We start from the raw sequence: 26,764 nt of genomic DNA, 5'->3' as shown, positions 1-26,764 counted from the left end.
ACGGTGCAGTGATGGCGTACCACGATGGGAATGCGTTTACGGGGATAAACGATACAAAAGTGACATTCTTTCTCGTCGAAATAGTATAATATTTGTACTTTCTTGTTTTGAAAGATTCTGTCACAATGGACAGTAATTTTCAGAAAGATACAAATAAAATATATACATAATTTTCATCAAGAGTGAAAGAGATTTAATAGTTCTTAAATAATAAGCTCCATGTAAAAATGTAGACTGTACTCGTATTTTGTCGAACGAGAAAGTATGCTCTTTTAACGCACTTAGTTTAATCTAGTGTAAATACGGTGTTGAATACTCAAATTGTAGTTATTTAAAATACTGTACGCTATTTTAGTAAAGAATAAGCTTGCTAAACATTGCGCACATTCATTATTACTCTCGTAGACACGAAGTATACAGTAGAATTGATCTTCAGGAGGTAATGGTACACTAATATATGTAATCAATAACACGCGCGCGTTTTGGCTTTCTTATTCTGCCTGTTATTAGACATCGATCTACTAAACTCTAATTATAGCATACAAACCTACATCGATGAATGCGATCAAACGCGGAAATAATTAAAATTAAAGATCAAAATCCATATGCATCCTCTAAACCTTTCAATCGAACTTTTCATCTCTTTAATCCAACATTCGATAAGCATGTGCGCATAGTATCGAAAGTGTTAAAATCAGGAAATCATAATAACAAGCCTCATTGTACATATTTCGTTTTAAAAGATAATACAAGCGGTAAAAAGAAAATTTCGTTTCAAGCCTCAAGTTACGAACATTCAAGTCGACGTTCACGATGTATATAATCTTCTGCGATAGGTCGAGTTCATAATACATATATAAATGGCACTCCTTCATGCGATTTCGAGAAGCAACGCGATTCAAAAGTTGCTAAAAAGGAATCGGCTGTAATTATTCATACCTGAGACGCAACACTCGCTAATTGGCAATTATTTACACGCGCGCTACTCGTAGTGTGTTTGCTTTACCGTAATTCCACGCTATCGCCTTCCGCAAGTCGCGTCCTCAACGCTGAACAAGGAGGAGACATCAAACACGGTGTGTGATATCGCTTCATCACGGTGTTTGCTTTTCGTTATCAATCAAGTTAATGCCATTCCTCGTAAATCAATACCATTAATCGTCTGTCGTACGTGAAGTCTTGCAAAGATTTCAAAAACATGCAATTTCTATGAAATTTTCATGTGCGATATCTGTATATTCTGAAATATCATGATTTGTCAAGATAATGGCAGAATTAACCATTCTTTTTTCTGGAGATAGTTCTTTTGTTATATTTGTCAGAGATTAACTAATTAATGATGAATTATAGTCACGTGGACTATTGTAAAATAGACAGGTCGTTATCGCGTCATACGAAATTATTCTGAAACTACTAAAAAACTAGTACATATATATTGAATGTAATATATATACTATTATGCATGTAATATAGTAAAACGTCAAAGTAAAGAAATTATAATATTCAACGTGAAAAGATATGAAATTGCCAGATTTTTCGCACATTGCTTACATTATTTATCAGAGAGCATTTATCACAGAAACAAAAGGGCCTCACGCGTTAATCATAAGAATCTTATGCTAATAGATCCAAGGATACCTTAGTATCCGAATATTGTCCTAACTCATTGTATTATATATTACAAAATATCATGGTTTTAATAGGCAATATATATACATAATATGTATATATATATATATATAGAGAGAGAGAGCATTTAAAAAATGGTAGACTCCATTATAGGAATATTGTATGTGTATATGCTACAAAATATTATAGTTTACCGAAATGTAATGGATATTAGACATGTACGAGCGGCACGTTCCCAACAATTGTCCCGTGACGTGGTCCAAAGCAGACTGGAATTGTGAGTCCACATGATAAAGAGGAACTTTTGTTGTTGCATTACAGATTAGATATGTGCAGGAGGCAATACGCGAATGACGTGTGCAATAGAGGAACCGCAGGTACGTTTCTCGAGTTCGAAGGAAACGAGATTGACGAGAACAGAAAATTGTCTTTGATCTATCTATGTGCACTGCTCTGCGAACGTTTTTTTCTTTTTTTTTTTTTTTACTTCTCCAATCTAAATTTCTTTCGCTGCAACCTCCCGAAAACATGTGTCGTATGGTTGAAAACGAAGGAAGTTCTCGAGGCTTTCACAGCCAGAGTTCTTTCGTGGTATACATATATGTACTGTTCGAGATTTTAAAACGCGAATCGCGCTCTTTTGGACAAATCTGTTCCGGTGTTTTGTTATTTTTAATTTTCGATGAAGATATTCTATGTGCTTTTGTCATACTGTGAATTTAATGTGCGATTTAAAATGGAATATTTTGAATAACTCAAGAAGTATTCAATATTAAAACTACAAGAAACTGCATTATATTACAAAAAGCTTTAATTTCTTAACATACATTTAATTAATTATGTATCGAATTAAACGTCGACTTATTCTATTTACTATTTACGATCGAAACTTCATTTCGTTTCGATTTTACTTCGAACTAGTTATTACATTAATATCCTCTGCAAAACACTGGAATTATATTTCCAAGAAAATGCCGCATTTTGCAAAAACCTCGAATAGTATAGCATTTCAAACTCGTCTACGTTGCTTTTATCTATACTTATCCTGTTTGTTTTCACTCTAATAGCTTGAATGAACTTCTTCACTCTGTGTTTGAACTTGATTATCGCGAGAAAAAAAAAATGGCTGGACAAAAAACACCGATCAAAACTTCCCTCGAGCTGAGCGTGAAACATTCTATCGCGGCTTGCCACGCGTGTTTTCTTGTTTCTGGATCTCACCTTTCTTAGTCTGGGATACAAGTATGCCTTTCTCTCCTTCACTTACACTGTCACTCTGTCTTTCACTCTCCTGATTCTCACTGTGAACGTATATATACGAGCGAAAACGAAAGCGGTATTATACCTGTCCTAAACAAAAAAAAAAGAAGAGAAAAGAGGTTTAAAAAGTAAAAATAATTTCTTATTCCACAATTTTCCGTTTTTAAATCTTCTCTGTTCATTCACTTTTTTGCACAGTGGCTACGGTTTCCTATTTTGTGTGTGTGTGTTTGTGTTTCACGTACACACGTATGTACATAAATCGTACACGACCTTGGCATTTGTACAATCGATCGTTTGCAATTACTTTTCTATATACACTTTACCACGGAATATTATCAAATTGATCGTTCGATCCTAATGGTACCTCGTTGGTCTAAGAATAATTTGAAAAATATATCTACTTTTATATTGCCGTATTAATTCGAGTAGGCGTATCCGGTGGAAAAATGGTTTTAGTATTTAGTAAAAAATAACTTTTAGTATTTAACAACCAGGTATCGATTTCACATAACAACCGAAATATAAACTGTTCTATCTTTAGTTTCAATGCAAACACAACTTTCTTATTTAATATATACATAGATGAACTATTTGTCTACTACTTGGCGGCAATGGTTTGATTTAAACGAAAGTGTGCCGATGCGACCTTTTGACTTAACACGGCAGTATATCCTTATCATCTTCACACTCGCTATGTCGTTCTTTTGAATCATTCACACCTCCTTCTTGTTTCTTTGGCTGCATTACTGACGAGGACCACGGTTGGTAAGTTTATTCAAGTCGAAGCGATCGAGAATCGCGTTAGAAGTGAAAAATAAGCCGAACAAAGGATTATCGTAGAGATTAATACCGCAGAGATTATTCCTTTTTCCCCAATACTGGAAATTCTCGTTGAGGGAACACGATCTTTAAATCGATCTTCACGGTAGATGAAGTTTTAAGTTATTTCGAAATCCTCGGTTAATCGATCGACGTAAATTAATAGCTGCATGCTACTCTATTAATCAGCTACGATCTTTTCTCAAATGGGCACTCGTTTCTTAAAAAGTTCCTACGAAAACAAAAATTTCGACTACATGATTCAGATTGCATCTCGGATACATTAATAAATTCAGTATAGTAAATTTCATTTAGTAGCCAAATAGAGTAAATTTATGCGATTAATTCAGAGTTATTTGAAACTACGTTTAATCTTCCTGTAATAAATTAAACGTATTACGTCTCTGTCATTAGCTAAATTTCATTCATCAAATTTGTACTATTTTTGGATATTTTCATGTATACGTATTTGTTTAGCTTAGCTTAGCTTTCGTATATTGCAATAAAATTTGCACAATTATTAAATAATACCTTAATACTTCTTTTGGACATAGTATCTTATTGTTTTATTTATATTCAAATACATATTCAAAAGACGTATTAAGGCATTATTTAACAATTGTGCAAATTTCACTGCAATGTATAAAAGCTAAGCTGAAGAAATGCCATGGCCATACCAAAACCATGTTCGATTCTCGTTATACGCAATATATTAGAATTATTTTAAAAATACGTATTTAATGTACATGGCATTTTGCAAAAGAGTATAAAAAGTTGTGTAAAAATTTTTTAAGGAATGTCGTGCCAATCTAAGAAAAAGCCAAGTTATCTTCCAGCTTTCTCTTACTAAACGAGTATTTAATTAAACAGATTAATACTGCCGCTAAATATTTGCTAGAATTTCGTATCTAATAACAGTACTGGTAACATCTTACTAAAGAACGTGTCTTCGTTTTTGAGAATGGACGATCTTCACGATCTGATGGATAGCCAAATGATTTCATAATTCAAGTTTAATTCACGTTGCCAATGCAGTCGCAATACGATTGCTTGCAGTAAGCACTTTCAAACTGCAGTTATATATTAGCGATCAAGTCGTGATTCCGTTACGATATCTACAAACTTGAATTATCACGATACAGTTGTTCTTTCGACATAGTGCATTCATAATCGAATTTGAATTTCCTTTCACGGTACGATCGCGGCTTCGATTATAGTATATTCAAATTTCAAGTCATTAATCCAGCCAACTTTCAACGATAGTTTAGAATATATATGTACTTTCCAAAAGACTCACGCTATACTAGAAGTTTCGTAATACTCTATTGTGTTAGATTTAGAACATGGCTTGTGATTGTTCGTAATACAGTTACAAAATATCGTTGTTGTCTTGCACCACTGATCCAGTTATTTTATATGATTCAATTACGATATGTACATTCACGTTTCTACATTGCCGGTTCAACATTATATAATATTCGATACAATTATTTAAGATTGATCAGAATCGTGATGTAGTTCGGCCTTGCTTCAAATACGACAGATTATTTCGGAACATTCACATTTGCTATCTAATCGCGATAGAGTTTCGTTATTAGAAAAGAATGTATTGGCATTTGAATTGGAGATTTTATATTTGATTGGACGACGTTGAGGTTTTAATTATTTAAGTGGTAAATTTTAATACATCGATCGTGAATTAAACCGAGAATTGACTGTATAAATGACTTTATTTGATCTGCAGTTAATTAGTTTAATGGCAATTATATTCAGCAGATATTACAAACTTGTTATTGTTAATGATGTTTTTAATAACTTATTTCCAAATGAAATAATAATAAGAATTTGCCAATATTGACTTACCTTAAAACTACTTTAAAAATGATTAAATCTTTTTATCTTCTATCAAGTATATGTAATAACGCTAATAATATTACTATAGTATAGACTAATAAATTGAGGTCGAGTTTTTACTTTCTTATTTTACATTCTCAAAGTTGAAGATACGTTCACGTATTTCGTATTACTAGTATTAATTTAACTTGCTAAAAATGCAGCTTTTTTGTTAGTCAATATCGAATAACGAACTTAGTAGTGCCATTAACATTTCAATTAACATTTTTACACCCTGTACATAAGGACGGAAAACGTTCCAAAGTGATCATGTATCTTTATTCAGGATTCGCGTATGTGGGTGGAGCTTGTGTCGTGAATAAGCGTCTGGAAAAGGTGAATTCGGTCGCTATTATCGAAGACACAGGCGGATTTAGCGGAATTATCGTTGCAGCCCACGAAGTTGGTCATTTGTAAGTCCATTATCGCTTGAATATTTTGTCATTTCTATAGAAAATTCGAAAATCGTGTTGTAAATTGTAGTTATTTAAATTAACGAGTAAATTGATAAGTTACGAGTTGCACAACGTAAACTTCTCTTTTACAATTTTATAATTTTCAGTCAAATATTATAGAACAGTCAGAGATAGATTATTTTATTTTTCATTTATTTTGTTTGTTTTATTAGTAAACTTATTACTGTTATACAAGGAGATTTTGTTAACATTGATAATTTGTACCTTGTAACTTGTAAAATTTCATCAATAACACAAATTTAATCGTATAAGACAATTCTGATTATTTCGACTTTTTAAAAAATGTATTAACATTCTATAGAAATTATTATTACTTTTCAAAACATCGATTTCTATAAATTATGAAAAAATGAAACAGAGATAGACCAAAAGTTAAAATCAAAATTCACGTGACCGTCTTTCGCTATTAAAATTAAATAAATTTTATAAAATTAAAGAAAAATCATTTTATTCGATATTAGTGGTAAAAACTGGTTGCGTGAACTTTGATTTTAATTTTTAGCCTATTTCTGTTTTATTTTTTCATGATTTGTAGAAAGAAATTTCTTCGACCGAATAAAGTTCACGTTTTCATTTACATTTGTTTGTTTTTCGCCAAATTGTTGGAAATTTGTAGCAACCGTAGTTCCCTAAAAATAATATTGATTTGCGTTAAAAATGTTGATTTGAATGGGACGTAAAATGACATTGAAATGCGAATATCGTAGGCTGGGCGCAGTTCACGATGGCTCACCGCCACCTAGCTATCTCGGAGGACCAGGAGCCGAAAAATGTCGTTGGGAGGATGGCTACATAATGAGCGATCTCAGACACACAGAGAAAGGCTTTAAGTGGTCCCATTGCAGCGTATCGTCGTTTCATCATTTCTTGAAGTATGATTCATTCGTTCATGGTTTATGAACCTCTGTCTTCGATATTATTTCAATTAAATCTCCGTAGAATAAATGAACTTCCTTAATTTTTTAAAATAATTGGTACTACTTTATTAATACTTTTTGAATTCGTTATTATATGCAAATAAATGATGTGTCGATATCTCTATTCCAGCGGCGACACAGCAACGTGTTTGTACAACGCACCTCACGAAGACGAAGCTCTTCCTAGAGTTTTACCTGGGAAGCTTCTTTCGTTGGATGCGCAATGTCGGAAAGATCGTGGAACGAGCGCCTGTTTCGTAAGCTTTGCATTACAACGTCGATCAACGTGTATCTTTTTTATCCATTGCATCGTTGGTGTTATGTCAATGAAACGATTATTTCACGTTTTAGAAAGACGACAGAGTTTGTGCTCAACTATTTTGCTTTGACGCTGGCTCAGGATATTGTGTGGCATATCGTCCAGCGGCCGAAGGTTCTCCTTGCGGAGACGGTCAGGTAAATAATTTAAATAAAAGTGATTCGTACGACGAATTTGTAACATATATATGTTATATTAAGAATTGGGAAAAAATATTTTATTCTGCTTCCTTTTTATCAAACTGTTGATTGTGATCCTGTTAAAAATTGTAGTATTGCCTAAACGGAAAGTGCGTGGCCGAACACGAAAATATTATCCCAGATTATACGCAAAACATTCCAACGTACGTGCGCCGAGATAGCAGTTTCAACCCGACAGCCAACAATCGGCCTCTGTATGCTCAATATAACAACACAGACTACAGGTAATATTCTGAATATACGTAAAACCTACATAAATATTATTTAAGGATCTATAATTTCGTGGCATTCGTTATAGTTGGTAATATGTAAATAATTATCATTCAGATAAGATAATCGAATTAATGCACTTCGATGTCTCTTCGTTCTGTTTATCAAAATATGTAATTATTATCATAACTAGTAAACATGTTTCAGGTAATCAGCATGCATTTCCAAATCGTCGTTCAAATATTTACTATTATAACACGCACTGCAAAGATTCTAATGCTCAACTTTGTTTAATAAACAACAATTTTCACCCGTGTTTGGCGACCGCCTAATCAAATAGCAAATATTTTCCGAATTTTCGAGAGTAATCCAAACAGATCACCTGGTCCCTTCGATAATCCCATAATGCTATGTCACACAGGTATCCGTGGGAATCGACGACATACAGCACGCCACAATCGAAATTTAAATACTCCTCGCCGTCGTCGAATCTCTTCTCGTCGACGAGCAATCCTTACAAACGCGTCACATCGTTCGCCACTACCCCGGCGACCAAATACACCTACACCACTGCCAGTTATCTGTACGTCAATAAATACAAGACTAAAGTAAATATTAGTAACGATGCTAGTTATAGTAAGAACGGATACGCTGGTGGTACTACTACTAGGAATTATTCGTACTATACAGTTAGTCCGATATCAAAGATCAACGATCTGAATTATCCGAAAATTAGCCCGTTCAGACATAAGGGCACGGTGAGCATGGTGTTAGCAACAGCAGACGAAAAGGATCAGAAAGGGCCTCAAAACGATGCTCGCGGTAAGAGAAATCTGTATCAAAAGACGACGATACTCGCTTTCTTCTCGAGTTACGAGAACCTTCTCTTTATTTTTTCTGTCGATCATCTGATTAAACCTTATCGTCTCGATATATTTTTCTTGTCTATTCTCGCTTTATTCTATTTTTCTTGCTTCATCTTTCTTATTATTTTATATACGATGAAATTAAGTATTTTTGTTATTATACATAGGCGTTCTTCTATTTCTTCTCTGCTATTTTACTTTATGTATTCAACCATTTATCGTAATCATTGTTAATGAATAGCGTAGCCGTTAAAACGCTACGAAGTGATTTAAAATGGTGACAAACTGACACGTCGCATTTTTCATCGTCAGAGTTCCTCGTAGTCTGACTCGTGCAATTCACTTGTGAGACAGTGAATATCTTTCGTTTCTCTGTACAGCTTTACCGACGTTTGTTTTCCTTTTTTTTTTTATATTTCCATGTATGTACTACGGCTATTCCATTGGGTAACGAATCTTGTGTTAAATGTATATTTTGAATTCTTGGTGTCTTTTTCTGTCCATTGGAGTAATTGTTTTCGGCTTCTGGGTGAATGTTTTATATCAACATATTTGTTAGAATTCATTTCAGGTTTTCTTTACTTGTACATAATATTATACATTAAACATAAACATCAATCATGTTCTTAAAGTGTTATACAAGTTTTATTAAGTTTTGTGTCTTACTTTACTAACGGTGTGCATAAATTCTTGAAACTCCTCACAGCTATTCTTAACATTTGTTTAAACAAATATAACAAATACACACGTATTTGAATTCTAAAAATATTTCCTTTAATACCACAAAAACTTCCACATGAAAATATTAGTTTAAAATCTTAACTCCTGGAAATCACTCTTACAGAAAAATATTACTGGTTGGTTAGTAGTACACTACTAATTCCGAGTAGCGTATTAATTTGAATTTTTTTTCTGTAAAACCACCTACACATTAAATTCAATCGTATATTTTCACACCTACAATAAACATTACATCCCAGTGTGAATACCGAATTTTTTATATTGATGATTATATTTCTTTTTAGAACCAGAGGACGATGAGTGCACGGACGTGGGATCAGATTGCGCGGAGCTGATTGACAGGCTGAGGACATGGCTGTGCCATTTGCAATCTGTGAAAAGCCGCTGCTGCGCGTCCCTAAAGACGATCTGCGCCGCTTGATGTGCAACTTTGAACGTAGTCCTTCCTGTTCGTTAAGGAGTTCACGTGGCTACGCATCCAGAGACCACCACAGATCCGAAATCGAACACTCGGCGCGCACTCAGCACGCGTTCAGCTCATCGAGCAGACCATATTCTCCATTGAGAGATTGGGACTTAGACGAATCATGTGATCTACGATGTCGTTCGGTCAGCATTATCTTTAAAAGACGGACATCTTACCAAGTTCTTAAATGCGCTCCCGGTCGAAACCACATGAAAAACGAATGTATAATTCAATTTATTAAGTAGTTACATAATCTCACTGTGTTACCCAGAGTATAATTTCGTCCTTTCTACTTTCTCTTCTCTTTTTCTTGTCTTCTTTCTTTCTTCTTTTCTGATGCAATAATTCCGCGATACGATAATTGTTTACGATAGTACCGCAGGAGCTTTGTACAGACAACAGGTGTGAAGTTATAAATATGTTGAGTACGAACAAAAATGTTCGATCAATGTATCTGATAGATTCGATCGTATATTTATTCGATGCATCGCGCGGGAGACTTTTGTGTTACGATAGAAATACGATACATGCGTATTAGTACGAACGCGCAAGTGCACGCCAAAAAACGAGCTTCCCCTAAAATAATGAAAATTATAGTGCAAGGCAAATAAATGGTGATTATACGATGGAACCGTGCGTTCCCTTTTTGCTAGTTTATTTTTGTGAATCTTTTATACAAATTAAATCGCTGAACTGAGACAATTTTCTTAAAAGTATACTGAAATTATCTTTGGACTGTCTCTGATAGTATAGATATGTTTCAACTACTTATATTTTATATTATTATGTTTAAGCGTTGATAATTGGGAAAAGATAATTTAATATTTGTAGACAGTATTCATTCATTGGATATAATATATTGTGATACAAATGTACATATTTGAAAGACAAATTTTAGAAAATTTTCTCGTTTCTTTTTTTTGTATAATGTCAATTTAATAAAATGATCGACTATAGTTTTCTCATTCCTTTATTATATTATTAATATTCTTTTTATTATAAGGCTTTTCTAAAGAAATATATACCACTTTATTGTACTTAAGACCTACTACCATGTAACAATCCTGAATTGATCTATTATCCCTTAACAACTTATTCTACTATTATCTCTTAACAGTCTCGGTTTGATCTATTATCCCTTAACAACTAATTTTATTATCTCTTAACTACATTTACATATAAATTGATTTTGTAATGTTTGTGTTGGTCACATTAATTACTATATACCCCAGATGCTAGATAAACAGATATGTCTCTAATAATTAACTATTAATTATTATTAGCATATCGCAAATCTTATTCTTGCAAATAGGAATTTCGAATATACACTCCATATAAATTTTTTTTTAAATTAATTGAAATTCATATATCAATTCGCATAACTTATTTTAATGAAGATACAGCTAAGTATATCTTTATAACGAATCATCAAAAGCCATGGTGATAAGACAGTTGTTGACAGAAAAATTAATGTTTCTTAATGATTGATATAAAAAATCCTATGGTGGAGTATGTTATGCATGTCTCTATATAACATTTATATACACCATTATATTTTATATAAAATATTCTATTTCCCTTATAATAGATATATCTTAATGAATGATATGTGCTGAGAGAAACAGAAATAATGGAGGAAAAATATTCTGCATAAAAAATAGAAATTGAATATTAAATAATAATATGTTTATTAAAGTAATATAAATGAAGTAGAATAATAATTTTTATCAAGTGACAATGTGTATGAATAGAATACACATAGAGTATAATACGAAAGCATTAGAATCCATATGTTACGGTAAGTTATAGAGATATACATTACCATCTGCAAATATAAATAAATAATTTTATCATTTATAAAGTATTATAATAAATAAATCTATAAATTACACAAAAAGTGACTTATAACAATAATTATTAGTTACTAGAAAATAGCTTAAAATATAAATTAATCTAAATTATTACATATACAAATACATATACAAATACATATACAAATACATATACAAATACATATACAAATACATATACAAATATATATACAAATATATATACAAACATATACCTCACATATAAATAAAATAAAATTGATAATGTTAAGTACAATTTATATTTTATTACATTAAAGAATTTATAACACACGTGTCATTAAACAATTTTTAGATCTATTCCTATTTCCTCGTATAACTCTGTTTTACTACTAGGATAGTTATCCAATATACAATCTAAAATATCAGTGCATAGGCGTTTCCGTTTTGAATATTCACGTGAATATTCATTTAGTGCTTCCTCTGCTTTTCTTTTGGTTTCAGTTAAATCTTCAGTACCACTTGCTTCCATTAGTCCATCCAATTTATTTGTCAATACTTCAATTCTTTCTTTAAGCTTAACTTTCTGTTTCTTTGCTTCTTCGATTGTAATGGAGGACTTTATAGATAACAATAAAGCCTCCTGTACTTTAATTTCTTCTTGAAGCTCTTGATACTTGCCTTCAACTTCATTAGCATGACTTTGTAATTCTCTGTTCATCCTCATTAATTCATCCATATCGTGAGATGTATCCTGCACTGGACAATAGATCTTCTGTTTTCCATAAACCTGATGCAAAAATCTTTTGGTTAAATTAATGTACTCTTATATTAATAATGAATATCTTACTTTTTCAAATATCTTTCCTTCAGCAACCAATTTATCTATAGCTTTTTGTACAGCTGTTTTGCCATATTCGTTATGAAGATTTGAAACTAAGTCATTAATACTATAAGGTCTGTTTTGTGTTTTCATATATTTATATACAGTGTCCGTCATTGTTATCAATTTAGTTTATTCCTTTCCTTATGTATTACATTTAAACTACTTTCACAGGTTATTTGATACCTACTTGAGAAGTTTCATTAAATAGGATACTAACTATAGTATTTAATTTGAAATGAAAACACATTATGAATTGCATTCATTATGAAAATTAATTTTGTCGTACATTATTTTTACCTGTATTAAAAAAATTAACACACTTATAACATTAATTAACAATTAGTACTTTAGATTCAAGCGTTATCAAAAATGTTTACTAGCGTTTAGATTAATATTTAATATTTTTGTTACTCAGAAAGCATAAAATTATTAACTATTTTTATTCTTATTTTTTGTACTTCACTAATATTACTTTGAACATATCTACGCAGCAAGCGTTTTTACTAAATCTATAAATCACGTGACTTCCTTCAGCGTTTCTAGTTAGTGATTGAAAGTGCGGGAAATTTAATTACTGCAATTCAATCCATATATATTAGTCAATATTACATAAAATATCGAGTACATAAATAATATGATGTTTATAGAAATTAAAAAATAATCCCAAAACTATTTATTCTTCTTATGAAAAAAACAATAAATTATACTATTTTGCAAGTTCTATATCGTACATTGCATATGGCAACAATTCGTTTAATGTTATAATAACTGATCGAATGACAAAAAAATTATTTATTATCTTCAATTATTTTTACATTTTTATAAATGTAACTAGCAAATTAAACCAGATGCTACTGTGATATAACACGCGTAATACGTTACGCAGTGTACTGTACTTATTGTCTCAACCAATGCAGCGTTTATTACTCTTGATACCTTTATAGAGTCATAAAACTGAAACATTACCATCTTTTTGCTATAGTATGTAATATATTTACGACACTCGACATACTTTAGTAAACAGAAGACAACGTACGAACTTTGAATCCAAACAGGAATATGAATAAATATCTTGAAGCAAAATCTGGAATGTATGAAAGAGTAATCTATTGGACCCTATTATGTTCGCTTATATATGCAGATAGCGTGGCGTGAACAGAAATTGCACGTTAAAGACGTAGCTGAACGAGTTATCTTCAGAAGATGGGAGTGAATAGTGTCACCGAAGAAACGTTCCACTCTACATCTACTATGGGTGAATTAATCATTCTACAGACGCATTGGATCGTTTGTCATTGCTCACATATGCTAAATCTCCATTACGCTACTGTAAACGTTAATGAACTCGAAAATTTTCGTGTAATTACATCCTTCCTACAATTAATCCTATTTGCTAATAAGTTACATGTCTATATATTACACGTTTATTATATTACATTATATCATTCCATTATGTAATAAAGTAACCTGCTATATGTGTACACGTGTGCTATATAACATTATATTGTCTTAATAAATTTTAATAATGCAGCTTCGTAAAGACGTATATTAATTACTGTCTTTTTAATTTTGATAAACGTTACATAAATAACATTAAACTATTTAAAAGTATTCTAATGACTGGAGTAATTTAAAGAAACAAGTAATTTATTAATTTAAAACTTTAATTATAATTTGCGTTAAAAATTTATACGATATAATTATTTCCAATTTGAGAATTCTTTAAATTTAAATTTCTTAACCCCAAGAAATTAAAAAGTCTATGGTTAACTTAATCAAATCAAAGAGATAAAGGGATAATAAGATAAGAATGTTAGGTTTTGAGTGACCTCTGTATTTACTGTGCGTGTAAAGATTTGATTTGAAAGGGTTCTCAGCGAGTCAGTTGCTTACGAGAGCTCATTGAGAGTACAATAAAACTAGTTTGGCCAGTTTAGTGAAGGAAACAACCTGTGCGTAATTTGATAGAATTTTATAAATATTAGTATGTAAATATACATGTATATGCACTATTAGTACTATGATTCCTAAACTCGGTATAAAATACTCCTTCCTGAAACATGTATGTAACAAACGTATTGAAAAGAAACGTATTGCATTATTGTTATCAAACTATCACGGTATTGTTATCAAATACAATCTAACAACCTCGGCATCCTCACTTTTTTCGTTTCTTCCTTCATGTGAAGTTTATAACAGAGAATTACGTAAAAAATTATCAATCATATTTAGGTATAAATATCTTTTTAATTTAATCTAATAATAGAGATCATTAAATGTGTAAACATTTTGCTTTGCATTTTTCCACTTCAATAACATATTGAAATTAATAAATAAATATCATTTTTTATTAATATTTACAAATTTATTACATTACTTGATATTAATGAGGGTAATGCGGGTTATTTGACATATCCAATTACAAAAATCCTCTGTACGGTTCGATGAACTTTTTGCTTTAGCGTTACCGATTAAAATTATCATACAACATGTGTATTTAATTATATCACGAAATTAAATATTAAATTTCATGTAATCTGAAAATTATTGAATACTATCTGTAAATTGTTTTACATCAGATTACTTCTCGTCTGATTTATATTATCTGATATGAAAAAATTTAATTTGTGAGTAAGTAAATATATCAAATGTCATCCTGAACTACAAGTAGTTCGATACGTATAATTGCCTCTAATCAATCATTGGCGCATTCAAACAGAAAATTATCGATTGCTCTGTAACATATAATGTCAGCAACATACAAGAGCCTTTGTCAGTATCCGCGAAGTAACTGTTGTTGAATGTTGTCCAGACTGCTTAGCCAAGTACTGCACGAAGAAGATGATTTACGTGAGTGTTGCGGTGAGCTCGTCGCTGTTACTGTTGCTAATTGGCCTAAGCGTTGGATTAAGCATTAGCAGTTTCAAAGGAAGCGACGCTCTTACGTCGGCACCACTCATCGACGGGTAAGTGATCTGAAATATTATCATCATAATAAAAAACACAAAATATATTGTAAATATATAAATATTAATATACAGTAATGAAAAATTTTTGAAAACATAAGGGATTTTATAAAAAAAAAACTGTGCATACACGCTTTAATAAATGTTATCTATAATTTGGGTCTATAATTTATTGTAATAATTAGGGAGCATCGCTAGCGAAAGACTACTATCGATATTAATATCGATAAATAAATTTTTATTATTAATCAGTTACAGGCTGGTATGATCGATTGTTACCATAGTGAATTAATATGCAGATAAGTTGAAGTATTAATTAATAAATGATGATTATACGAGGCTTGAAATATAACAACAGATTATTGTATTTAATTGGATTAGTATTTACTAATCTTTACTGAGACAGATCTTCTTTTTTGTATTTTAGTTTGTATATATCTAATGTGATTTTTAATTCTTTATTTCAGCCACAATGATTTGCCTCACAACTTGTACAAATTATTGAACAACAACTTAGACAATTTCAACTTCACACAAAACCTGACCGACGATGAATTATGGGGTAAAAACGTATGCAAATCATGTTATACTGATCTTGTCCGTTTGAAAAAAGGAAAAATAGGTGCACAAGTAAGTGAAAACACTGCAAATACAAAAGACAGATTATCATTCGAATCTTCATTCTATCACATATATCTTGAAATAGATTAATTGACTGATGGATTTTCGTTCGTTGTTAATTAACACAAAGCCTCTTATCATTTTAGACCACATGTCAAAATACGTTTTGTTGCAATATCAGACTGGCATGTGATAATGCATGAATTTCGTTTTGCGCGTAGTTTCTACGGGCGTAAATTTTGTTAATCTCTTTATTCTTTTTCAAACTTATTTTTACTCATTTATAATTAATATATGACGTTTGATATATGATATTTGAGAATTAATTGATAATATAACTGGAAATATTAATGGTTAACATTTCGTTGAGTTATACTTATCAGAAACTATAGAAATGCGATAATCGATTCATGTCTACATGATTCACGCAATAATTTTCCATTATATGATACATAGTTATAGCTATTCGCTATATGGCACATAAATAGTGCCTCCCATTTAATAGCTAAAATACAATTAGATATAAAATTCATAATAAGCTAAAATAAAAAAGAACTGCTAGACTATAGTATGTATGGGAAATACTATTACATCATACTGTAGATTGTATTATCACTAGTTTGTATACTTCTCATCGTCTCCGGTATTAATGTCAACGCGATCGATATTTTATATTATGGTAGTAAAGTAAATTATGAGGTTCCAAGTTTTATTAATGTGTAATTCTAGTCCTTAAATTTTTTTAATTTGTATAGTAATAATAATGAGAGTATAAATAAATTTCAGTTCTGGGCAGCGTACGTTGATTGCTCATCGCAATTCAAGGATGCAGTGCCACTGACAATGAGACAAATCGATGTTATCAAAAGATTAGTCGCTAGATATCCAAACTACTTGCAGTTCGTAACGGAAGCTAAGCATATCGAACAAGCATGGAATGATGGAAAAATTGCTTCTTTGATCGGTGTCGAAGGTGGTCACTCTATTGATTCTAGTTTGGCTGTTCTCCGGCTCTACTACGAACTCGGTGTGCGTTACATGACGCTGACTCATATGTGCAACACTCCATGGTATATTACATTTTTGATCGATCCAAAAAGTTTTAATATGTCATCGAACTTTAATATTGACTAGAAAATCGAATTCATAAAAGTAAAATTTTCTATTGAAGAAATAAAATATTTCTTAGCAGACATATATTTTGCGATAATGGATAAATAATCTTTTCATATTTTATCTATAAAAAAAAATAACTTCAAAAAAATTAATAAACGTGTTTTTTTTAACGAAGGGCTGACGCATCGGTGGTGGACGACACGTCTGTCCACAACCTTACGAAATTTGGTGAAGTACGTCAAATTTCTTTAATTTCTTCTTCTTATGTCCATTTTAAAACTGTATGAATTCTATATTTCAATTATAGGCTATCGTCTACGAAATGAATCGATTAGGAATGTTGGTCGATTTAGCGCATGTGTCTCATAACGTTATGAGAAAAACACTTTCAATAACGAAAGCTCCTATTATGTTCTCCCATTCATCTGCCTTTAGCGTTTGCCGTAACTACCGTAACGTGCCTGACGATGTCCTCTACATGGTTGTAAGTAGATCTTTATTGTTATCCTAAATGGTTCATGAAATTGTGTAACAATAAAATATAATTTTGCGCGCATTTTCAGAAAGAAAACAATGGTATCGTAATGGTGAACTTCTATTCAAATTTTGTAAATTGCAATTGTTCGAGGAACGCAACTATCCAAGACGTTGTAGGTATGACATTCGAAAAACTTCAATCTCATGTTTGGTGTAATATTTAATTTCAGAAATATTATTTAATTTCGTTCACATGATAATTTCGATTGCATTTCTATATAAAGTTTATCATAATTGCACATTGAATTAAACGCATTTCCTATTCACTCGACTTGTTTCACTTAACAAAATTGAATTAAAGTTTCAAGACAGGTATCCTTAACAAATTACTGTCCTTATCGTAAATAGTTATCTATTTGCCTTTTTGTAGATCACATTAATTACATTCGTAATCTTATCGGAGCTGATCATGTTGGTATTGGAGCGGACTACGATGGTGTAGGATCGTAAGTATAACGCCAATACTACAAATCGCAAAGTTTAATGTTATAGAAATAAGCAGGATTCATAGGAGTATGAATAACATATTTCAGAATGCCAGAAGGTTTGGAAGATGTTTCTAAATATCCAGACTTATTCGATCGCATCTACGAAAGTGATGTGAATCCAAAATGGACCAGAGAGGAACTTGAAAAATTAGCAGGCAGAAATTTGATCCGTGTACTACAAGCCGCGGAAGAAGTACGTTAAAGAATATAATCAGAACGATGTCTGACAATAATTAAGGAATCATTAAAAATATAATTATTTTTGTGTTTCCAAAGGTAAGAGACTCATTGGCAAAATCAGAACATCCACGACAAGATATCATAGATCAACAAGACATTTACGAAACTGAAACAACGAGTAAACTTCAACCAGGCTTATGTAACACTGCAAAAGAGTAAGTGCATTCATTTAAAAAATACTTTCGTTTGTTTAATCTTTATGCTTCATTTATTTACATAAAATCTTATTTATATAGGTGGATTGATTTTGTAAACCATAATAAATCACGACAATAATATGGCATTTATTTAAAGCGCAAAGACATGGCACAACATTTTACGAAGAAAAGATTTATTTCTATACGATGATAATACGTAAGATCAATCTGTAAGCAATAAAAATGTAAAATACCGAAAAGTTATTACGATTAACTAATGGAAAACGTATTTGTCGTAATCCATTCATTCTATTTTAATAAAAGTATTTATCAATGGCTAAACCTCTGTCAACAGAAGCTTATAATAATATAATGCAATTTTATTCTACATTAATACGATAAATAAATTTTATAATAAAATACATATTTTCAGTGTCGAACAAATGATGAACAAGAATGCATTGCTATAAACATAATTCTGTATGCACATACATTAGACACATTAATTAATGTACATAAATAAGGCAGTACGTTATGGTTCCAACAAAATACTTTTATTTTTCATACATTTAAAATTGAAGAATGTAATATATTACGATATTTATAACAAAATAAATACATCATACAAGTATTGTAATTCAATAAATAATTTTATAAGTAAATTTAAGTTCGAAATAGTATCTAACCATATCGTTATTGACTGGTCCTTATTAATCTATTCTCCACTCCGTTATTCCTGCGATTTTTGCATTCTCTTTGTGTAATCAATAAATTTTTTCCTAGAAAAAAACAATCTAGAATATTTCAAATACCTTTTTACATTTATTTTGTAACTTACTCCACACGTTTATACCAACCATTGGCTTTTTCTAGCACACGGATGTACTTTCGGCGGTGCAAAACCATTGAATGAAGTACTGAGACATATGCTATAGGATCCAATATCCATCCAGGCTAACCAATCACCTTGGTGAAATTCTGGCAGCATTACATTTTTCAAGATACAATCCATTGAGTCTAAGGTAGGACCCCAAACGTATGAAAGGAATTTCGCATCGCTCGCTGGCTAAAATATATTACATAAAATACGGAAGTCGATAGGACATAGGACTTAGAGTTCATCCCTGTGCCCAATTGTACCCAGCTGGTTATCCCTAACGTTAGAAACTGCTAATGCTAGCTGTTATTTAGACTAAATATAACCAAATATAGCTTTAATAATAAGTTCACAGCACAACTGTCGATTTCAGCACAACTTGAAATAAATTGTCCCTTTACTTATGATCGTAAGAAATTTTTCAGATTATAATATCGATAAGTTCTTGACACGAATCAACCGAATCATTTGAACAGGGGCTTAAAGGAGGAGATATTTGGATTCCAATTCTGTATTCTATATTATATGGATTATTAATAATTCTACCTTATACACTGGTATCGGTAGTCTCTCTTTTAAGTTCAACATTTCCTCTATAAAACCGTTGTACACTCCACAATTCATATAATACATTCTAACCATTCCATCCGCCTGACGAACAACCTTCTTTGTGTGCACGAGTGACACCAAAGTGTATGCCGATGTTGCATAATATTGTCCCGGCTCGCTGATGATCGAGATACTCGGGTCGATGTCCTCGATCTCGTTGTTAATACATCTTGCAATCTGAGTGTTTCCGAAACGATAATGCAAATTTAACCAATTCAGCAATTCGACAAAAGAAACAAATACGAATTAAGGTAAAGTATGATTTTCGATCGAGTCACGCATGCATGACATTGATCAACTCAATAAATTAAAATGCATAGAAAAATGACAATTGCTAACATTTCCTTTTAAACCGATTTTTGAGGATTTACAAATAATAATAAATTTATGAAAATAAACGAACTTTTTGAAATTTTAATACTATTTGTGAATCTACGTAAGCAACATTGAATGATGTGAAATTGATAACTTTATGAGAACTGGAGTTGTTCAGTTTGGCTTTTGTGCGGTTTAACTCGGAATCTAGCAAAAGCTCACCTCGTCGATAGAGTATCCTCTGTTGCCAGGAAATCCACCGCCGATATCGATCAATTGAACGTCTTTACATCCAATTTCTTTAGCAATCGAGATTAGTTTCTTACACGTTCTGATTCCTCTAACGTAAGCGTCTGATTCAGAACATAGACTGCCGACATGGAAACTAAAGCCCCATAATTTTAAACCAAGGCTTTTTGTCAAATGTATCAATCGAACTGCTTCTTCGTCCGGATCGCAACCGAATTTTGTTCCAAGTGATACCAGAACATTTTTGGCGTCACATCGAATACGAATGATTACTCTATTGATTGTGAAAAAAATAATAAAGATTATTTCAATGAAGTCGTTCTAAAATATTGTATAGTTCATTAAAGTAAATCTGATTTATCGCTGCTGCACTTACTTCGCTTCCGGAAAAATGTCCTTTATCTTAATGATTTCCATCTCGCTGTCGACGGTCATTTTTTCTACATTCATCGTTTTGGCGAATTTAATATGGGTGGTCCATTTAGCCGGATTCGCAAAGATTATCCTGTTTGGAGACACTCCTAGTTTCATTACCATTCGTATTTCTTGCTAAAAAAAATGGTGGCAGAACTTAACGTATTTTGCATGTAGATGTAACTATAATAATATTGTATCATTTAAGAAAAATTGGTTGAAGATATACTTGGGATGCACAATCGAAATTGACATTCATAACTGCCAAAATCTTTAGGAGAAACGGATCGGCATTGCACTTGACGGCTAAAATACCAAACCATATTAAGAATGAATGATAAGTTACATATTCTTGTATACAATAATTTCTAGATTTTGATTTCACTTTTAATTTCATTATCTCAAGCGAAAAGGATCCACCTGTCTTTAATAACAGGAAATATTAATTAATAATAAAAATGTGTTACATCCTTTGTGATATCATTTGCAGACAATGTTATATTTGAATTTTACGAATTAATAATAAAATATTTCGTCCGTGTTATTTCTGAATTTTATGCCTGAGTGATACAAATAATATCTGATGAATGGTACGATAATAACATTAATATAACGTTCTCTAGAAAAAAGACATATCTTTTTGAATACTTCTAAATTATCAGATGTACTATACTAACAGGAATAGAACATTTCAGACTAATAGATTCGAGATCGAGAACTCTTATTTTACCATAATATGGGACAATTCTTGGCATCTTCGCGATCCAATTTTGATGTTTCTGCATCACGTCAGCAACATCAAGAACACAGAACGGTTCTTCCGTTGATTCATGCTCTGTTTTAATAAAATTTTTGATTATGTCTGTATTTTCGTCCGTATCTTCGAATACTTTCACTTCGTCATAGATCGAGTGTGACATCTTAATAGATTCGAATTTTCCCTGGATGTCGTGTACTCTGGAAAAACTGAAATTTCCTTTACATTGAGCTGCGACATAAGGATAAAATTATTTCCTTCCGGATATAAATTTGATTTGGTTCACAATTTGTTCAATAATTTTCCTTTGATTTTAAAAACTTGAATACCATTTGTATGATGATGCAAAACGAAAAAAGTGCAATTATTGGTAGTGACAATTTTGAAGAGGAATTACTGCAAATAAGAACTGTGAAATGAAAGATATCACAAATAAAAATTAATATCTGAAAGATTGGGATTAGCTTAACTGATCAATTAAGTACATTGAAAAAATTCACTTTGTGAAAACACTGGGGGAACTATGAGGGGAAACTACGAGGGAACATCATTGTTAGCTACTAATTTATATAGGTATATGCGATGAAGATGATATTATTTGATAGCTGACGTAATAAATTATATATCTTTGCACGTTATTTAGTTTTGACTGCTGTTTCTGTTTGGCAATGTATACGTATCTTCTTCTTATCAACTTTAAATTTATAACAATATAGTAGTTACCTTATTATTCTTTAATTTTTTATTAATACTGTACCCACTTTATATATTTTATATTTATATTTATATTTTATATTTGATTTCTGATCGTCTTTTATATAGTTCGTTTTATGTATGTGTTTAACGTTGCTTCAATAACGTATAATTGTCACAACTATTTTCTCAACAATTCGAATATATATTTCATTTCTCTCAGCAGTATTGAACCACCTAATATCGAGTCCTTAAACAAAGTACGATAGTTTCATACTGCTTGTTCATACTACGTTACCTGATATAAGTAAGAAATTATTATATAACTATATACTAAAAAAAGGCATACAGGATGTGTCACCTTAAAGTTGAAGACTATGTATTTTCGATACTGTTAATTATTCCGCAGAACATTTCAGATAAAAGTTAAATAGCTACAGGGAAAACGTATTCTCATGTATGAGCTTCTCTTTAAGTGTGGATATTATATTCTATAAGCGTAAAACTAGTAAGTAATTAACTTACTTATGCCGGAAAGCTTTTAACTTAATAGTTATTTTAACTTTTATTCTGTGAAACTTATCGTATGAAAGACAAAAAAACGCAAGGCACTACTTTTATATTTGTTTTCCTCGTCTTTCATGCGATAAATCTTACAAAATAAAAGCCAAAATATCGACTAAACTAATAGCTGCTGGACATAAGTGGGATAGTAATTTTGTTATAGAGAATCTCCAGCTGCATGAATTAATGTCTTAAAAAATACATGATTCTACCGAAAGAGGCAATGCTGACCTAAAATTTACCCACATACGTGGACACTAATGACATATAACCCTGAAGACAATCAAATTTTGTCTCAAACATTTATCGATATAATTAAGATTATTGAAAGTCTTTCAGGATGAACTTTTATGTAACTCAACCTGCGTATTTTCATACAAAATTATGCCGAAAAAGTATGCACCCATACATTTTTTATATACACGAATAAAATCGTCGTCTTTTAAGAATTAATTATATTTACATACGTCTTTTTCATATTATACAAGACTGGGAAATATTTTATTTGCACACTTAAAATTCTGGAATCTAATATATTATTATATTTACAATCAAATAAGTTCACCATAAATTTTTGCAATTCCATACATAATTCCCCGCATAATTTTATAAATAAAGTTAAGTTCGAAGCAATATCTAACAATGTCCATATCAACTGGTTTTTATTAGTTTATTCCGGCCTCCGTTATTCCTGCGATTTTTGCATTCTCTTTGTGTAATCAATAAATTTTTTCCTAAAAAAAAAACAATCTAGAATATTTCAAATTCCTTTTTACATTTATTACTGTAACTTACTCCACACGTTTATACCAACCATTGGCCTTTTCTAGCACACGGATGTACTTTCGGCGGAGCAAAACCATTGAATGGAGAACTGAGACATATGCTATAAGATCCAATATCCATCCAGGCTAACCAATCACCTTGGTGAAATTCTGGCAACATTACATTTTTCAAGATACAATCCATAGAGTCACAGGTCGGACCCCAAACGTATGAAAGGAATTTCGCATCGCTCGCTGGCTAAAATATATTACATAAAATACGGAAGTCGATAGGACATAGGACTTAGAGTTCATCCCTGTGCCCAATTGTACCCAGTTGGTTATCCCTAACGTTAGAAGCTGCTAATGCTAGCTGTTATTTAGACTAAATATAACCAAATATAGCTTTAATAATAAGTTCACAGCGTAAAGAAAACAATTTGTCGATTTCAGCACAACTTGAAATAAATTATCCCTTTACTTATGATCGTAAGAAATTTTTCAGATTATAATATCGATAAGTTCTTGACACGAATCAACCGAATCATTTGAACAGGGGCTTAAAGGAGGAGATAGTTGACTCCCAATTCTGTATTCTATACTATACGGAATATTAATAATTCTACCTTATACACTGGTATCGGTAGTCTCTCTTTTAAGTTCAACATTTCCTCTATAAAACCGTTGAACACTCCACAATTCATATAATACATTCTAACCATTCCATCCGCCTGACGAACAACCCTCTTTGTGTGCACGAGTGACACCAAAGTATATGCCGATGTTGCATAATATTGTCCCGGCTCGCTGATGATCGAGATACTCGGGTCGATGTCCTCGATCTCGTTGTTAATACGTCTTGCCACCTGAGTGTTTTCGAAACGATAATGCAAATTTAACCAATTCAGCAATTCAACAAAAGAAACAAATATGAATTAAGGTGTGAGTCTGGATCGAGTCACGCATGCATAACGCTGATCAACTCAATAAATTAAAATGCATAGAAAAATGACAATTGCTAACATTTACTTTTAAACCGTTTTTGGGATTTACAAATAATAATAAATTTATGAAATTTGAATACTAATTGTGAACCTACATAGATATCATTGAATGATGTGAAATTGATAACTTTATGAGAACTGGAGTTGTTCAGTTTGACTTTTATGCGGCTCAATTCGAAATCTAGCAAAAGCTCACCTCGTCGATAGAGTATCCTCTGTTGCCAGGAAATCCACCGCCGATATCGATCAGTTGAACGTCTTTACATCCAATTTCTTTAGCAATCGAGATTAGTTTCTTACACGTTCTGATTCCTCTAACGTAAGCGTCTGATTCAGAACATAGATAGCCGACATGGAAACTAAAGCCCCATAATTTTAAACCAAGGCTTTTTGTCAAATGTATCAATCGAACTGCTTCTTCGTCCGGATCGCAACCGAATTTTGTTCCAAGTGATACCAGAACATTTTTGGCGTCACATCGAATACGAATGATTACTCTATTGATTGTGAAAAAAATAATAAAGATTATTTCAATGAAATCGTTCTAAAATATTGTATAGTTCATTAAAGTAAATCTGATTTATCGCTGCTGCACTTACTTCGCTTCCGGAAAAATGTCCTTTATCTTAATGATTTCCATCTCGCTGTCGACGGTCATTTTTTCTACATTCATCGTTTTGGCGAATTTAATATGGGTGGTCCACTTAGCCGGATTCGCAAAGATTATCCTGTTTGGAGACACTCCTAGTTTCATTACCATTCGTATTTCTTGCTAAAAAAAATGGTGGCAGAACTTAACGTATTTTGCATGTAGATGTAACTATAATAATATTGTATCATTTAAGAAAAATTGGTTGAAGATATACTTGGGATGCACAATCGAAATTGACATTCATAACTGCCAAAATCTTTAGGAGAAACGGATCGGCATTGCACTTGACGGCTAAAATACCAAACCATATTAAGAATGAATGATAAGTTACATATTCTTGTATACAATAATTTCTAGATTTTGATTTCACTTTTAATTTCATTATCTCAAGCGAAAAGGATCCACCTGTCTTTAATAACAGGAAATATTAAGTAATAATAAAAATGTTTTACATCCTTTGTGATATAATTTGCAAACAATGTTATATTTGAATTTTACGAATTAATAATAAAATATTACGTTATTTCTAAATTTTATGCCTGAGTGATACAGATAATATCTGATGAATGGTACGATAATAACATTAATATAACGTTCTCTAGAAAAAAGACATATCTTTTTGAATACTTCTGAATTATCAGATGTACTATAATAACAGGAATGGAACATTTCAGACTAATAGATTCGAGATCGAGAACTCTTATGTTACCATAATGTGGGACAATTCTTGGCATCTTCGCGATCCAATTTTGATGTTTCTGCATCACGTCAGCAACATCAAGAATACAGAACGGTTCTTCCGTTGATTCATGCTCTGTTTTAATGAAACTTTTGATTACGTCTGTGTTTTCGTCCGTATCTTCGAATACTTTTACTTCGTCAAATATCGAGTGAGACATCTTAATATATTTCGATTTTCTCTGGACTACTACTCGATTTTCTATTGTGCGCTCTAAGAAAAGGGAAATTATCTTTGGATACGACTAAATAAGCCGAGATGTAAGGAGAAGATTATCTCCTTCCAAATATGTTTTATTCAGTTCAGAATTTGTTCAATGATAAGATTTCTTTGGTTTTAAGAACTTGAATGCGGTTTGTATGATGATACATAACTTAATGAAATTATACTTTCTAAAGGTGGAAATTCTGGGCGAAAGATGCTGTGAATAAAAACTGTGAAATAAAAAATGCCACAAATAAAAATCAATGTATATAGCTTGACTAATCAATTAAATAAATTGAGAAAAATCGTTCGAACAAGAAATTAA

The 26,764-nt window shown here is 31.6% G+C and overlaps 5 protein-coding genes across 13 annotated transcripts in view; 2 read left to right on the top strand and 3 right to left on the bottom strand.

Moving 5' to 3' along the window:
- LOC117211469 (venom metalloproteinase 3) overlaps nucleotides 1–10,430 on the top strand; it is a 91,560-nt gene extending 81,130 nt beyond the window's left edge. For 4 of the 6 annotated variants that reach the window (XM_033455391.1, XM_033455388.1, XM_033455389.1 and 1 more), the window contains exons 11-18: nucleotides 1,951–2,006; nucleotides 5,891–6,017; nucleotides 6,788–6,952; nucleotides 7,128–7,254; nucleotides 7,349–7,453; nucleotides 7,589–7,740; nucleotides 8,148–8,548; nucleotides 9,618–10,430. In XM_033455391.1, coding sequence (XP_033311282.1) covers nucleotides 1,951–2,006; nucleotides 5,891–6,017; nucleotides 6,788–6,952; nucleotides 7,128–7,254; nucleotides 7,349–7,453; nucleotides 7,589–7,740; nucleotides 8,148–8,548; nucleotides 9,618–9,754 — 1,270 coding nt within the window. In that variant the 3' untranslated portion in view covers nucleotides 9,755–10,430. The remainder of the gene's footprint in view (nucleotides 1–1,950; nucleotides 2,007–5,890; nucleotides 6,018–6,787; nucleotides 6,953–7,127; nucleotides 7,255–7,348; nucleotides 7,454–7,588; nucleotides 7,741–8,147; nucleotides 8,549–9,617) is intronic. The other 2 variants (XM_033455393.1, XM_033455392.1) reach the window with 2 other exon arrangements.
- A 1,460-nt stretch (nucleotides 10,431–11,890) lies between these two features.
- LOC117211478 (homologous-pairing protein 2 homolog) lies at nucleotides 11,891–13,023 on the bottom strand. 2 transcript variants are annotated; one of them, XM_033455408.1, is made up of 3 exons: nucleotides 12,791–13,023; nucleotides 12,458–12,679; nucleotides 11,891–12,397 (listed from the first exon to the last, which is right to left on the bottom strand). In XM_033455408.1, exons 2-3 carry the CDS (start codon nucleotides 12,605–12,607, stop codon nucleotides 11,948–11,950), a joined length of 600 nt encoding a protein of 199 aa, XP_033311299.1. In that variant the 5' UTR covers nucleotides 12,608–12,679; nucleotides 12,791–13,023; the 3' UTR covers nucleotides 11,891–11,947. The 2 variants fall into 2 exon arrangements, with proteins under 2 accessions (XP_033311299.1, XP_033311298.1); XM_033455407.1 differs by having other exon boundaries at nucleotides 12,458–12,676.
- A 573-nt stretch (nucleotides 13,024–13,596) lies between these two features.
- On the top strand, nucleotides 13,597–18,858 carry LOC117211476 (dipeptidase 1-like). 3 transcript variants are annotated; one of them, XM_033455402.1, is made up of 11 exons: nucleotides 13,597–13,748; nucleotides 15,306–15,459; nucleotides 15,927–16,089; nucleotides 16,867–17,150; nucleotides 17,372–17,429; nucleotides 17,504–17,680; nucleotides 17,760–17,850; nucleotides 18,104–18,179; nucleotides 18,267–18,414; nucleotides 18,498–18,616; nucleotides 18,698–18,858. In XM_033455402.1, exons 1-11 carry the CDS (start codon nucleotides 13,697–13,699, stop codon nucleotides 18,735–18,737), a joined length of 1,362 nt encoding a protein of 453 aa, XP_033311293.1. In that variant the 5' UTR covers nucleotides 13,597–13,696; the 3' UTR covers nucleotides 18,738–18,858. The 3 variants fall into 3 exon arrangements, with proteins under 3 accessions (XP_033311293.1, XP_033311296.1, XP_033311295.1); XM_033455405.1 differs by lacking the exon at nucleotides 13,597–13,748 and adding an exon at nucleotides 14,317–14,445; XM_033455404.1 differs by lacking the exon at nucleotides 13,597–13,748 and adding an exon at nucleotides 14,371–14,555.
- Nucleotides 18,859–18,957: 99 nt separating this feature from the next.
- LOC117211477 (ornithine decarboxylase 2-like) lies at nucleotides 18,958–21,982 on the bottom strand. The gene is made up of 7 exons (XM_033455406.1): nucleotides 21,793–21,982; nucleotides 21,292–21,368; nucleotides 21,025–21,197; nucleotides 20,622–20,922; nucleotides 20,022–20,261; nucleotides 19,456–19,664; nucleotides 18,958–19,377 (listed from the first exon to the last, which is right to left on the bottom strand). The coding sequence occupies exons 1-7, from the start codon at nucleotides 21,980–21,982 to the stop codon at nucleotides 19,329–19,331; spliced, it is 1,239 nt and encodes a 412-aa protein (XP_033311297.1). The 3' UTR covers nucleotides 18,958–19,328.
- A 1,703-nt stretch (nucleotides 21,983–23,685) lies between these two features.
- Nucleotides 23,686–26,410, bottom strand: LOC117211481 (ornithine decarboxylase 2-like). Its single transcript, XM_033455411.1, has 7 exons — nucleotides 26,206–26,410; nucleotides 25,711–25,787; nucleotides 25,444–25,616; nucleotides 25,041–25,341; nucleotides 24,467–24,706; nucleotides 23,891–24,099; nucleotides 23,686–23,810 (listed from the first exon to the last, which is right to left on the bottom strand). The coding sequence occupies exons 1-7, from the start codon at nucleotides 26,393–26,395 to the stop codon at nucleotides 23,762–23,764; spliced, it is 1,239 nt and encodes a 412-aa protein (XP_033311302.1). The 5' UTR covers nucleotides 26,396–26,410; the 3' UTR covers nucleotides 23,686–23,761.
- Nucleotides 26,411–26,764: the final 354 nt, after the last annotated feature.

The sequence above is a fragment of the Bombus bifarius genome, unplaced genomic scaffold, assembly GCF_011952205.1.
Source record: "Bombus bifarius isolate JDL3187 unplaced genomic scaffold, Bbif_JDL3187 scf7180000008234, whole genome shotgun sequence".
NCBI lineage: Eukaryota > Metazoa > Arthropoda > Insecta > Hymenoptera > Apidae > Bombus > Bombus bifarius.
Note: the sequence above shows the minus strand (reverse complement) of the source record. Positions and strands in the feature narration are given on the sequence as shown.